This window comes from Hippopotamus amphibius, chromosome 10 (genome assembly GCF_030028045.1).
Source record: "Hippopotamus amphibius kiboko isolate mHipAmp2 chromosome 10, mHipAmp2.hap2, whole genome shotgun sequence".
Lineage (NCBI taxonomy): Eukaryota > Metazoa > Chordata > Mammalia > Artiodactyla > Hippopotamidae > Hippopotamus > Hippopotamus amphibius.
Genome location: NC_080195.1, coordinates 33,522,805 through 33,535,134, shown reverse-complemented (window position 1 = coordinate 33,535,134; position 12,330 = coordinate 33,522,805). Strand labels below are relative to the sequence as shown.

Sequence of the window (12,330 nt, the reverse complement as noted above, 5' to 3'; positions counted from 1 at the left end):
AGTGTAATGGGATATCATATAGCCACAGCTGGCTGTGGTCATGTGAAATTGAGGAGGGTCAGTTCTTACGTGCCTGCCATGGGCTGAACACAATGTGCTTCATCTCAGCCAAGCTCACAGATGAGGAAACCAAGGCTCAGCAATGCTGAGAAATTTTACAAAGGGCGACCCAGCTGCAGATGGACAGAGCTAGGTTTTAAACCTGGGTCTAACTTCAGAGGCTGTGTGCAGTTCTGTTGGGTTGGTCAAAAAGTTTGTTCAGGTTTTCCTGTAAGATGTTACCAAAAACCCAAATGAACCCTTTGGCCAATCCACTACTATGTGATTGGTGGTTTATACAGCTGCTCTCTACTTAAGATTTATCTCATCATTAGACCTGTTTTTTTATTGGTCATATTTCTTTCCGTTTGAACAGCTGTATTCAAGATGGGATGCTAATTGCTCCCAAACTGTACCCATCGTTTTCTGGGGCAGGCAAGTGGCCACTACATAATTTGCAAAACAAGGACGCCTGTACTCCAGTCTGTGGAAGAGAGCAATTAAATTAATTCACATATGTCAAAACACATTGGACTTTTGCATGAAAGGGTGGTAGATAAATCTAAGGCATCGTTACAGATGATAATAATACTAACAAATTTGATCCGTTTTGCTTTCGTATAGTTTCTATATGAAATTAGACTGCTCAAAGTATTTAGTAAATATTATCTAATTAACACAGCACTCTGAGAGCAGGAAAAGATATCATATACAGATGGTTTAGCTTTTAAATTTGTCTTTGAGTCCGTTGAACCAGTTTTCCCCACAGTCACTAATGTCCAGGATGGACAACCTTGGCGTTAGCCGTTGGCTCGCTCACCAGGTTCCTCGTGTGCCATTATTCCGTGTACCATTTGCTCTGGCCACTGTAAAACCCGGAGCATCCTCCCCCGTTTCCTGCCTATCTAGTCGTACCAGTCCTACAAAGTTTGGTTCAAATTCTGTACTCCTTTTGTACTGAAATTTAGTATTACACAGTTCAAGATGTAACTGCCTTCTGATTGATTGAAGTATGTCACCTTGGTTTCTTCAATTTGACTGAAGGGGGCCAGGAAGCACTTAGTTCAGATTCACAGGGGACCTGGAGGATCTGAGGAATGGGGGCTGCAGAGAAGAAAATGAACTGGCTCCTTAAACATCAGCCAGTATTTAAAAATATTCCTTCTTCGTTTGTTACCGGTCTGAACTTTAGTGCTTATACCCTTAGCTCACCTGTCACCACTTTTTAGGGTCTGTCAGCCCTCCCTCGAGGCTGGGTTTACCTGCTTTGCTGATCACCAGCACCTTCAAGCAGAAAAATCAAATCCATCCAGTACAAAAGTTGACGCAATTACTTAGTTGGATTATGAACTCTGTTAGGGCAGGCAGCGTGTAATCTTTGTATCCTTTGGTTCCTTGCTCATATTGCCTAGTTACTATTATTGATATTTAAGTAACTTTGTTTTCTAAACTTAAAAAAAAATGGAAGTTGTGATTTTGTAACATATATATCAAATTTGGGACAGAAAATTTATACTGTGATTTGTTGGTTGTCATATTTACAATGATGTTCAATTATTGCTTTATTTATTTTACATAGGAAATGCAGTATTTTCTGTTAAGCCTTATAGCATTGAAGCAGTTAACACATGCTTGCTTTTGATTGTAAAAATGCTTGTATCTAAACTGGTAGTTTAAATTAAAATATTTTTCAGTGGCTGGAATTGCTATTAGATTTGAATTTGCCTTGGGAGTAGGGGGATGAAATAAAAAACATTTTAAACTAAGCGATGCTGTTAAAATATTTCAAATATATGAAACTTTCCCAGGATGTATGGACTTAAAAACATCAGTATCAATGTTTTCTTCCCATTAGGTACCTGCATTGTTGCATACTGGCGATACGGTTCGTGGCTTGGGGCGATCAGTTGTCCAATCTGTAGACAAACGGTAATGTTTGTGCCCAGAAAACATCACTTATACTAGCTCATTTTGTAAATTTTTATAGTTTCTGTATCTAACTCTTGAATTATTATTTATTTATTTATTTATTTTTATTTTATTGGCTGTGCTGGGTCTTCTTTGCTGTGCACGGGCTTTCTTTAGTTGCGGTGAGTGGGGGCTGCTCTTCGTTGTGGTTCGCGGGCTCCTCATTGCTGTGGCTTCTCTTGTTGCAGGGCTCAGGCTCTAGGTGCTTGGGCTTCAGTAGTCACAGCACATGGGCTCAATAGTTGTGGCGCACGGGCTTTGTTGCTCCGTGGCATGTGGGATCTTTCTGGAGCAGGTATCGAACCCGTGTCCCCTGCATTGGCAGGTGGATTCTTAGCCACTGCACCACCTAGGAAGCCCCTATTTTTATATTTTTAACAGAACTTCATTTATTCAAAGCTATGATGTTTCTCCATTATGTTTTTAAATGTCTTTAAGACACCTCAAAAAAAAAAAAAGGAATTCCCTTTGATATCCCCTCAGTTGTCGTGAACAACAACTGGTAAATAAACCCCCCCCAAATCCTAATAAGTCTTTGTTGTAACACCAGCATAGGAACAACTCAACTAGCAGTCAGGCTTAAGTAAATATCCCCTACATAGACTTCTTTTGAAAAAAAATTTTTTTCCATTTACTGTATTTTTAACCTGCCCTTCTGTGGTGAGGTCCAGATAGCTTTAAATGATGAACAATACATTTTAAAAATGTCTCTGTTGGAGACAGCCACATTGCATTATCCAGAACAGATTTGACTATTATAGTTGGTATAGAAGCTGTCTCCAGAGGGGGGCAGTGAGTTTTTATCAACATGTACTGAAGACTGAAATGTCAGTACACATGAGGTGTGTCAAATGGTCTCAATTTCTTTGACAAACTGGAGAAACAAAATACTGAAAAATCCAAGAAACTGAAATTCTTAGTTTTTAATTTAATAAATACAGCAAAATGGGACATTCTATCACTTGTATATAGTTTCTCAAGTTTTCCTTTATATTATTTTTCATTTAAAATATATGCCTGTCTGATAATGAGTCATGAATGTGTAAACAGACAGCATCTCCTTGGGCTGTCTCCCAGTGCAAGCGGAAGCCCTGACCAGGGTGGAGCGCGTCCAGGTCAAGATGCCAGCCTGAGTGCAGGCATTTACTTTCGCTCCCTCTGGCAACCCTGCTGAAACAGGAAAAGCGTAAACCCACAGAGACCACGAAGTAAAATAAAATTAGCCAAGGAGCAACAGTTTTTCAAAAGTTCTTTGTAAAATTATAACAGACATACAGAAAAGCACACAAAAGAAAGAAGGACAGCTCACTGACTTATCACAGAGCAACACCTGAGTAACCCCCACTCAGATGCAGAAACAGAAGCTGGCCACAGCCCCAGAAGCCTCCTCAGGACCCCTTCCAAATCTCCTCCCCTCCTTCCTCTCCTGGGGGCAACTGCCACTGACTGTTCCCATAAGCATCTCCTTGATTTTCTTTGTAGTTTTATTACCTTAGCATGCTGCTCTAAGATTACTCCTCAGTTTTGCCTAATTTGGGGACTGTATATAAATAAAGCCACATGGTGTGTACTGTTAAATACACACACACCGAAACACACACAGGTGTGTGTACCTTTCAGCCATTATTCTGCCTTATCCACTTCCCCCCATCGCTGCCTTCTTTTTGGTAGGAGAGAGGAAGGTTCAGGGCTTTCTCTTCTTTCCTGCTTGCTTCTACATCCCCCAGTTCTGCCTCTTTCACACGTGTTATCACGTGGTTAGGAGGGTAACACCCCTCCGGCTGATTGGATGTGTGCCCCAAGGCCGTGGGCGCCAGAGCTCATGTGCCGGAGCTGCCTGTCACCTCCAGCTCCCTGCCAGCTGCACGGAGACCAGGCCAGAGGTCCTGCACTGAAGAACTAGTTCCACCACGTCCCCTCCTCCTGGCACTACCTGTGGCTTTTCATAGGGCATATGCGTATTAGCAGGTGGTATCCTTTGGACCACACATACGTTGGCTTGAGGCTAGGAAGCTGGAGATAAACTTGTGCGTTCCCTAACTGTAGAGGAATTCATCTACCTGCCCCACGGCCCGCACCAGTGGGACGAGTGTGCCGGCTGCTGTCCATGACTGGAACACATCTCCCCTGGGCGCGTGCACAGACACGCCAGCGGTCCTACCGCATCCCTAGGGCGAGTGCAAGTCAGGCTTTCTGGACACCCCAGAGAGAAGGCAGCCTTCCTCACTATTACATCTACGCCGGCTGTTGACAGGTCTGCCTCCCCATCTATCCTGGGGATGGTGATCACCAAGGGGCAAGGCCACACCTTCATTTTTTTGTGTGTCTAGCACTTAGCACAGTGCCCGGCCCATATAGGTGCTCAGTTAATATTTAGTGAAAGAATTCATTTTTATTAACAAATTTGTGAGGCGGTGGCTGTACCTGCTGCTCCTCCCACCTGCTGCCCTTAGTCACTCCTGTGTTTGGCTGTTTGGGAAGCATCTGAGCAGGGGGGCCCTGGTTTTACAGCTGAGCTGAGGAAGGGTCAGAACAACAGCAAGATGATTTAAACCCAAGTCTATCACGACTCCGTCCCATATTTATCTCTTTGTGTAGTGACCATTTCTCTAGTGGGTGTTGAATTTTAAAACAGACTTGTTTTTCAAGGTGCTGTCATCTTCAGATTACCCGAGTGTGTTCTGGGGACATCAGTGTGTTCTCCTTACCTCCACCATGGAGGACTCAGGGTTAAATGTATTATGTTCTATACCAGTAGCAAGAATTACCTTTTTGATTATAGTAGAGATGAGTGCTTAAGATCTGGTCCCTGCAATAAACTCATCTCTGTGTGATGTTGGTAGCATTCAGGATAATTCAGATGGCAGTGAGGATAAGGAATCATGGTTTTAATCAGAAAAGAAATCCCTAATTGTTCTCTCTCAGAGTGATATGTCACTTTGCTCCTGAGTATATTCTCATCGTTCTTATATCTTCAAGTGTCTGTTAGCCCAAACAGAGAACTTGATCCCTGGTGTGGTTGAAAAGTACTTGAACCAGTGCCCATTTTAATTTACAGGAGTTCAGATAACATTTTGAATTGGATTTTATTGTAAGGAAATAATAACTTACTTTCCTCCCCTGTGTTGCCTTTGTTAAAAGAAATGAGCGAAATCTAAATTCAGAAGCTTTTCTCATTCTACTGAATAATAACACAAAGTGAAAACAATGCTGCAGAAAGGTGTAACAATTTTTTTTCTTCTGTGATATACAGGTAACTTTACTGCTAACGGTATTTGGTGAAAATGACCAGTCTCAGGATGCTGTATCCTTACATCAAGATATTAATGATTATAACCGGAGATTCTCAGGGCAGCCCAGATCTGTAAGTAATGCTGTAGTGGGTACAAAGATTTACCAACAGATATTCCCTATGAAAAACCTGTGTGTGTTGGGTAAAGTCTTTACCTTCAGCGTTGTTGTCATTCACCAAGTTACAGCTTTCCCAGGGACTACAGTTTTCTGTCTTTTAAGAAATGGCATTATAAAAGCAATAGAAAAAATTGGAGGGAAAGGTAAAATTATTGATTCCTATGTGATTCTCAAAATAGGGTTTGTCTTATGGGAAACTTACAACTGAGAACTGCTGGCGGGACTTTTACAATTGTGTTTTACTCTATTTTATATACCCTGGCCCCCTGTTTGAATTGCTCCCTTAAGTAACCTTAAGTTTTGGGGGTTTTATATGTCAGGTATTCAAAAGCATTCTATTTTTAAAGAGCACGTCAATTCTACAGTTGCCCTTCCTCCCCAAAAAGGCATTTGATGGATTAAAAACTCACACTTTACTGACTCTTTCCCAGTTTTCTCAAAATTTAACAAAGAATTCTAGAAGTGTGTGTATGACTGAATATATACTTAAAAACCCAGAACACGCTCAGTACAAATTCACATGGGAAGCCCAGACTCTGCTGCGCACTCTGGGCTCTGGTGTCCACCAGCTCAGCGTACATCCCACCGGGACATTCCCGGCACCTCAGATACGGGATGTAACATGTACAATGTTGACCTGATCCCTCCTTACCTCAGCCTCAGTCAGCTCGGTGTGATGTCCTCTTCTCCCTCATTCCCCTCCTCTGATCTGTAAATTAGCCCTATCATGTCTTTTCTCCCTCTTTTTGGGGATGCTATCATTTTTGCCTCATAACAAGTCCTGTGTCTGTAGCCATCAGACTAGGCCAGGCCACCACCATCTCTTGCTTAGGGCGACTGCAGTGACCTCTTCATTTGGACCTTTTTCTCTGCACAGCAGCCTGAGTAGTATTTTGAAAACATAAGTAAGACCACGATGTGTTTTAAAACTTGCACTTTTTTGGAATGATGCCCCAAATCCTGGCTGTGGCTTTCAAGGCCGTGCATGGCCGGGTGCCTCCTCCCCGCCCTCGGGATGCTGGGCTCAGAACCTGCTCCGGGCCACCCCACCTTCGTGCCTCACTCGTGCCATTTCCTCTGCTGGGAATGCTTGTCCCCCTGCTCGCCTCCTGGCTGACTTCTCATGATAGACCTTCCTCGGAGATGCTGTCCCTGATCAACCAGGGCGGTCCCTGTCATTGCCCTCCGACCTTGTTCGTTACCGTTCTCTCAGGAGACGGAAAGCTTCACGAGGGCAAGGACTGTTTCTTTAGTCACTACTGTAGTCTCAGTGCCTGGGATACAGTGGGCCTTAATGTTTCTAGAATTGATGGTTATCCGTAAGCTAGAAACGATACTACTGCTCCCAGCCAAGAACATAAGCTGTGCGAGTGCTTCTGTATTACACACCTGTGTAGACTTGCGCTCCCTTGTACATACTGTTCCTCATTCTGTGATGTCAGGTCCATTTAAAGGCATACAGTTTCGCCTGTTGTGGATGGTGCTGGGCAGATCTTTCAGATGTTTAGGCAACAAGAAGAGCTTGACCCGGTTACCATTGTCCTCCGTGGTTGTCTGGGAGCCTTTTGTGCTGATCTGATCCAGCAGTTTTCTTACATATCTTCCAGGGCATCTTAGGATGATTCTTTAAAAATCAGTATTTCAAAGTCAACAACTACCGCTGAACAGAAAAAAAATCATTTTAAGATATTGATTCATATTGTAAAGTGTGAAGCTTACCATTGCTCACTTATTTTGTGTGTGTCAGATACACACTTAATGAGTAAGAAAGCTTGGTATGAAATCACAGTATGATAAAGACATTTAGCTCTTACGTTGATATTCTACCCCAGAGTTAGAGTCAGATTGTGATTAATATACAGACACTTCTTAATAACCCATTCCGTATTTCTTGTCTGATCACTACAGATTTTGTGTAAGCAATACCACATGAGGCCTAAACAAAATAGCCCTGACGAAGGACAGAACAGTGTTCATAAGACATACTGGCTGGTCATTGGAATAGCTGAAGTCATCTCCCTTGGACCTTGTGAAAGCTCTGTAGCTGTTTTAAGTATTAGTTTCTTCCATAGAGAACAGAAAATCAGCATAGGGAGCGATTCTAAAAAGACCAGTTTTGTTCTTTTGTGACCAGTTTTCCGATAGGAGTTACAAGATTTTCTCTACCTGGTGGGGTTTTTAAGACTGTTTTCTCATCACTTTCTCACTTCTTCCCTTTTTTGTCTTCATCTCCCTCTCAACTGATTTGGCATTTGTGAGACAAATAAAATACACACCAAGCGTTGCATTTGTGATATTTATACAGACTGTTAAAAACAGCTGAACTGTGGGCAGTGGAATGACCACAGGAAGTGATTTACTTGTCTGGCCAGTTTCTCTTGCATCTCCCAACCCCCTGAGAAATAAGACCTCAAAGAAGTTACACTGAGGGGTGCTCACGGCAACTCATTACTACCCGGGACCTTATGGTCATGCGGTCAGCTAACAACTGCAGTCAGAGAATAAACTGACTTGCTCAAGGTCATACAACTAGATACTGGTACTATCTTTTTTTTGAAAACAGGTTTATTTAGATGTAATTTATAAGCCATAAAGTACACCTGTGTAAAGGATACAATTCCGTGGTTTTTAGTATATTTACAAAGTAAATATAATTGATTATTAGTCTGTATATATTCAGAAACATAATCATTTCCAGAAAGGGTAAGACCTGGCACTCCAAAAATCTTTGTGGCCATTAGTAATCCACTGAAACTCAAGCTAAGCAGAATAAACATCCTAAAAGGCAAATCCATTTCATTGCTATTCTTAGACGGTCAAAGCCATCAAAGTTGATCTGTCGGTATACACTTATATATTGTCTGGCAATTTATAAAGGCCTTCTATAACAATATCTCTTCTAGTTCTTAATAGTCCTTGTAGACATACTCAATTAGTTGTTGACTTATCTCTGGTAGGTTAAACAACTCTCCCCAAGGTCACCTGGCTAATAAGTGGTCTGTCCGACTTTAAAGCTGAGACTTGAGCTCAAGTCTCTGCCTAATTCTATACATTGGGTTCTTCGTTGGTTTATTTTACTAACTCAAATTAGAGATAACTTAAGTTTTGTATTACTATAGCCTGTGTTTTAAATTTGTTATTTTAGTTGCTTTTCAATCGTCGACAATAAGACCTACTTTATAAGAACCTAGTAAGCAAAGAACTATCTTTAAATAAAATGCGTAACTAGAAAATATGGTGTTCAGTCAATATGTGAAACTCCTTCATTCCTGTTAACTGAGCATGTCTGCGTGTTGTAAGAAAATTATATTATTTTGAAGTCTGACAGAGAGATACCAAATCACGATCTTTGTTCTTCCCCTGCCAGATTATGGAGAGAATTATGGACCTCCCCACCTTACTGAGGCACGCGTTCAGGGAGATGTTTTCAGTCGGGGGCCTTTTCTGGATGTTCCGAATCAGGATAATACTTTGTTTAATGGGAGCTTTTTTCTATCTTATATCACCTCTAGATTTCGTACCTGAAGCCTTGTTTGGAATCCTAGGCTTTCTCGATGATTTCTTTGTCATCTTTTTGTTGCTCATCTACATCTCTATTATGTATCGAGAAGTAATAACACAGAGACTAAACAGATGAAAAAAATGAGTTTACTAAAATATTTGCACTAATGTGTAAAGTCAAACAAAAGGGCCATGGCAGTATAAAGCATTTGAATGTTATCTTACAAGCTTAAAACCACTGTATGACAGATGTGATTATCATTTGGCAAATGCCTAGCAATATATGACTGGGATTTTTACATGTCGCAGGTCCCAATATTGTTAGAATTATAATGATTTACAGCTGTATCTTGATTCTGTGTTGTCTATAAAGTTGTGGAAAAATATGGAATTACATAAAATGGGATGCTTCTCTATCTTCTCCCCCCCCCAAATTATTCACATTAATTGGATGTATAGTAAGATATTGTCAAATATACAGTTTATCCATTTCATCCTTCTCAGTGAGTACCTACATGATACTATATTGCTGTGAGACTCACGTAAGTATTTTGGTTACAATAAAATACTGTACAATATTGGGGAAAAGTCAGTGTTTCTTTGAGTACTAGCTAAGTTTTGTGCATTTGGAGCAGTTCTACTTTTCCATGCTGATATAATTCTTTGTTACCAGCTGAAAGTGAAAGAAGAAATTTGAACTTCGTTAATTTGATTTCATATTCTGGTTTATAGAACACTTCTTAATCAATAGAGGAATTAATAAGATGAGACGTTTGTCTGCAGTCAGCACACTTGATATTCTCAGTTACAGCATTTCTATAAGAGTTTGGTCCTTTTATAGGAATAGTATATAAAAGTAACTTGTAAAGGGAAATTTTTCCAGGAACCTGGGTGATACTGCAGACACACAGCAGTTTGGTACCTTCCTGCGGAAGGTGGTTCTCCATGGCTGTGTGCATCAAAGACCTTAGGAGGAGGGTACTAGGAACACTATTTAAATTTGACAAGAGAAATTACTGGTGAGCTATGGCAAAAGAATGGACAGATTTGGTTAGTTTTCTCTTGTCAGAAAACTTTTGGAATACTGTCCCTAGATGACAGAATATAGCTCAGAGTCATGAGGCCTTGTGCAGAATGAGGTGATTCGGTAGGAAAGGTATCTTGGTTTATGGATGACTGCGTAAGTATCTAACGCTCTCTTCTGCAGTTCTCTGAGAAGAATCAAAGCCGCCAGTATTATGAAACCTTAACTCCCTCAGCTGCCACTGCCAGGGTGGTCACTGATCCCCAGGGCTTGGGCAGTGTTGGCTCTGCCCCCTGCAGCCACGGCTCCTCCTCCTGTCCACTCGTGTGTCAGTGAGCCTCACTGTGGACAGGCAGGGCGAAGCGCAGATCCGTCAGTCTTCCAGGTGAACAGATGCCAGCAGCTGATGAGATGCTGAATGATACACCAGGCGTGTCTTGTAATTTGGGCCTAAGACAAAGCTGCTGCTTGTCATAGAGAAAACTGGGATTCTTACATATAGCATCCTGTGATTAAAGCAGTTTCTTGCATACTTTTCATTTTATCCTCAAGACAGTTATGTGAAGAAGGCAGGGTATTTCCTTTCCATAGATGAAATCCCTGACATAGATGAAAGGGGTTTTTTTGGTCTGAAGCCATGCACAATTAAGTGACTGAACTGGTATTAGACTCCTAGGACTCCTTCGTTGGGAGAAACTGGGATCCTTTGAAAGACTTTTGGAACATATTGGAGTAGGACAGCTTGGGTGCTCCTAAGAGAAAAGGTCTAGAAAGATGACATCAAGACTTCATGAATCCTGATCCTGCATGTCCAAATCAAACATCTCATAGGGTGGTACACTTCACAGGAACACATTTCAGCTGCAGTCACTAACTCAAAAAGCTAACGAGTAGGAGCTTGTTACACCACCATTTACCAGTCTAGAAATGCATTTCCTACCAACCACAAATTTGGTGTGGGGCTATGGCAATGTCACTTTTGAAAGGATTTAACTTTCTGTGCATGTGTTCTGCTTCAAGTGTCATACTTAACAGTTACAGTACTTCTAATATTTGGAATTCCTTCTAAGACTTTCCTGGTAGAGGCGTATATTGTACCAACTTTTGTAACATACAGAAACACTGTATGAAGTCTTACTAAATGGAAAAGGGAACATGTTGGCTTTTCAGAATTTTAGGCTGTTTGTCATGTCATCTTTATTGATCACTGATAATAAATGTAGACGGAATCTGAGAGCATTTAAACCAAATAGAGTCAATCAGTGTTTTAAATTTGTAAACATCATAGTAGTACTTCTGTGATTCAGAGCATAGAAATCAAAGCAACAATTTTGATTTTTGTAAACAACAATATTGTAACTTTCAAAAAACAGATGCTCTAACCCCAGGAGCAGATGATAACTTGGGCAGCTCTGTGGGGATGGAGACAGAGGAAACAGTTGTTCTCACTGCACACTAGAACAGTGGTTCCAGCTACTGCAGTTCTCAGCATTGAAAGCAGCACAGGAAGAAAGGACTGTGTTGGTCCCTGTGGCTGTGTAGATACCTACCTCACAGAGTTGTTTCAGAGGACTGACAGTTTGGTTCAAACTTTGTGATTTAAGAGTTTGTCAAGCAGTTGCTCTTGAATAAAAGCAACATATCTAAAATTAAAAAGTAGTGGTTATTGTCCGGTTTCTTTCATACTGTTTGCTTTAAAATTCAGAACTCCTGGGACTTTCCTGGTGGTCCAGTGGTAAAGAATCCACCTTCCAATGCAGGGGGTGCAGGTTCAATCCCTGGTTAGGGAACTAAAATCCCACATGCCAAGGGGCAACTAAGCCCATGTGCCATGACTACAGAGCTCATGTGCCTCAACTAGAGAGTCTTGTGCCACAAACTACAGAGCCCACGCGCCCTGGAGCCTGTGCACCACAACTAGAGAGAGAAAACCCGCGCACCGCAACAAAAGATCCTGCATGCTGCAACTAAGACCCAAAGCAGCCAAAAATAAATAAAAAATAAATAAAATTCAGAACCCTGAAATAGCATTCAATATAATGGTTGCAATGGCTTTATTACCAATGGATAGCCAATATCTCATCACATTTCTAATTAATTTTGCTTTGATATTTAAAATTTTAAACATAGAAATGTTTTTGAGAAAAATTAATCTGGGCAATCTATATTAATTCTGGACAATAAGGGTGAAATTGGAATTAGACTTGTACCCTGATTCCCCACCCCTATTTCTTTTGAGTGTACATTTTACTGAAATTGTATAGCTGATAACTGAGATGTTCTTTTCTGAGGCTGATGGAAAGGAAAGGGCACTCAAGGTTTTAAGGCCCTAAGCCTTAAGAGTCTCCCAAGACCAGGCTCGTAGGCGTTAGGGCTGCTGACAGGAG

At 41.2% G+C, this 12,330-nt stretch overlaps 1 protein-coding gene across 9 annotated transcripts in view; it reads left to right on the top strand.

Moving 5' to 3' along the window:
• RNF170 (ring finger protein 170) overlaps positions 1 to 12,330 on the top strand; it is a 34,415-nt gene that overhangs the window by 18,962 nt on the left and 3,123 nt on the right. For 7 of the 9 annotated variants that reach the window (XM_057696363.1, XM_057696357.1, XM_057696358.1 and 4 more), the window contains 3 exons: positions 1,895 to 1,968; positions 5,261 to 5,371; positions 8,786 to 11,599. In XM_057696363.1, the coding sequence (XP_057552346.1) occupies positions 1,895 to 1,968; positions 5,261 to 5,371; positions 8,786 to 9,055 (455 nt within the window). In that variant the 3' untranslated portion in view covers positions 9,056 to 11,599. The other 2 variants (XM_057696356.1, XM_057696361.1) reach the window with 2 other exon arrangements.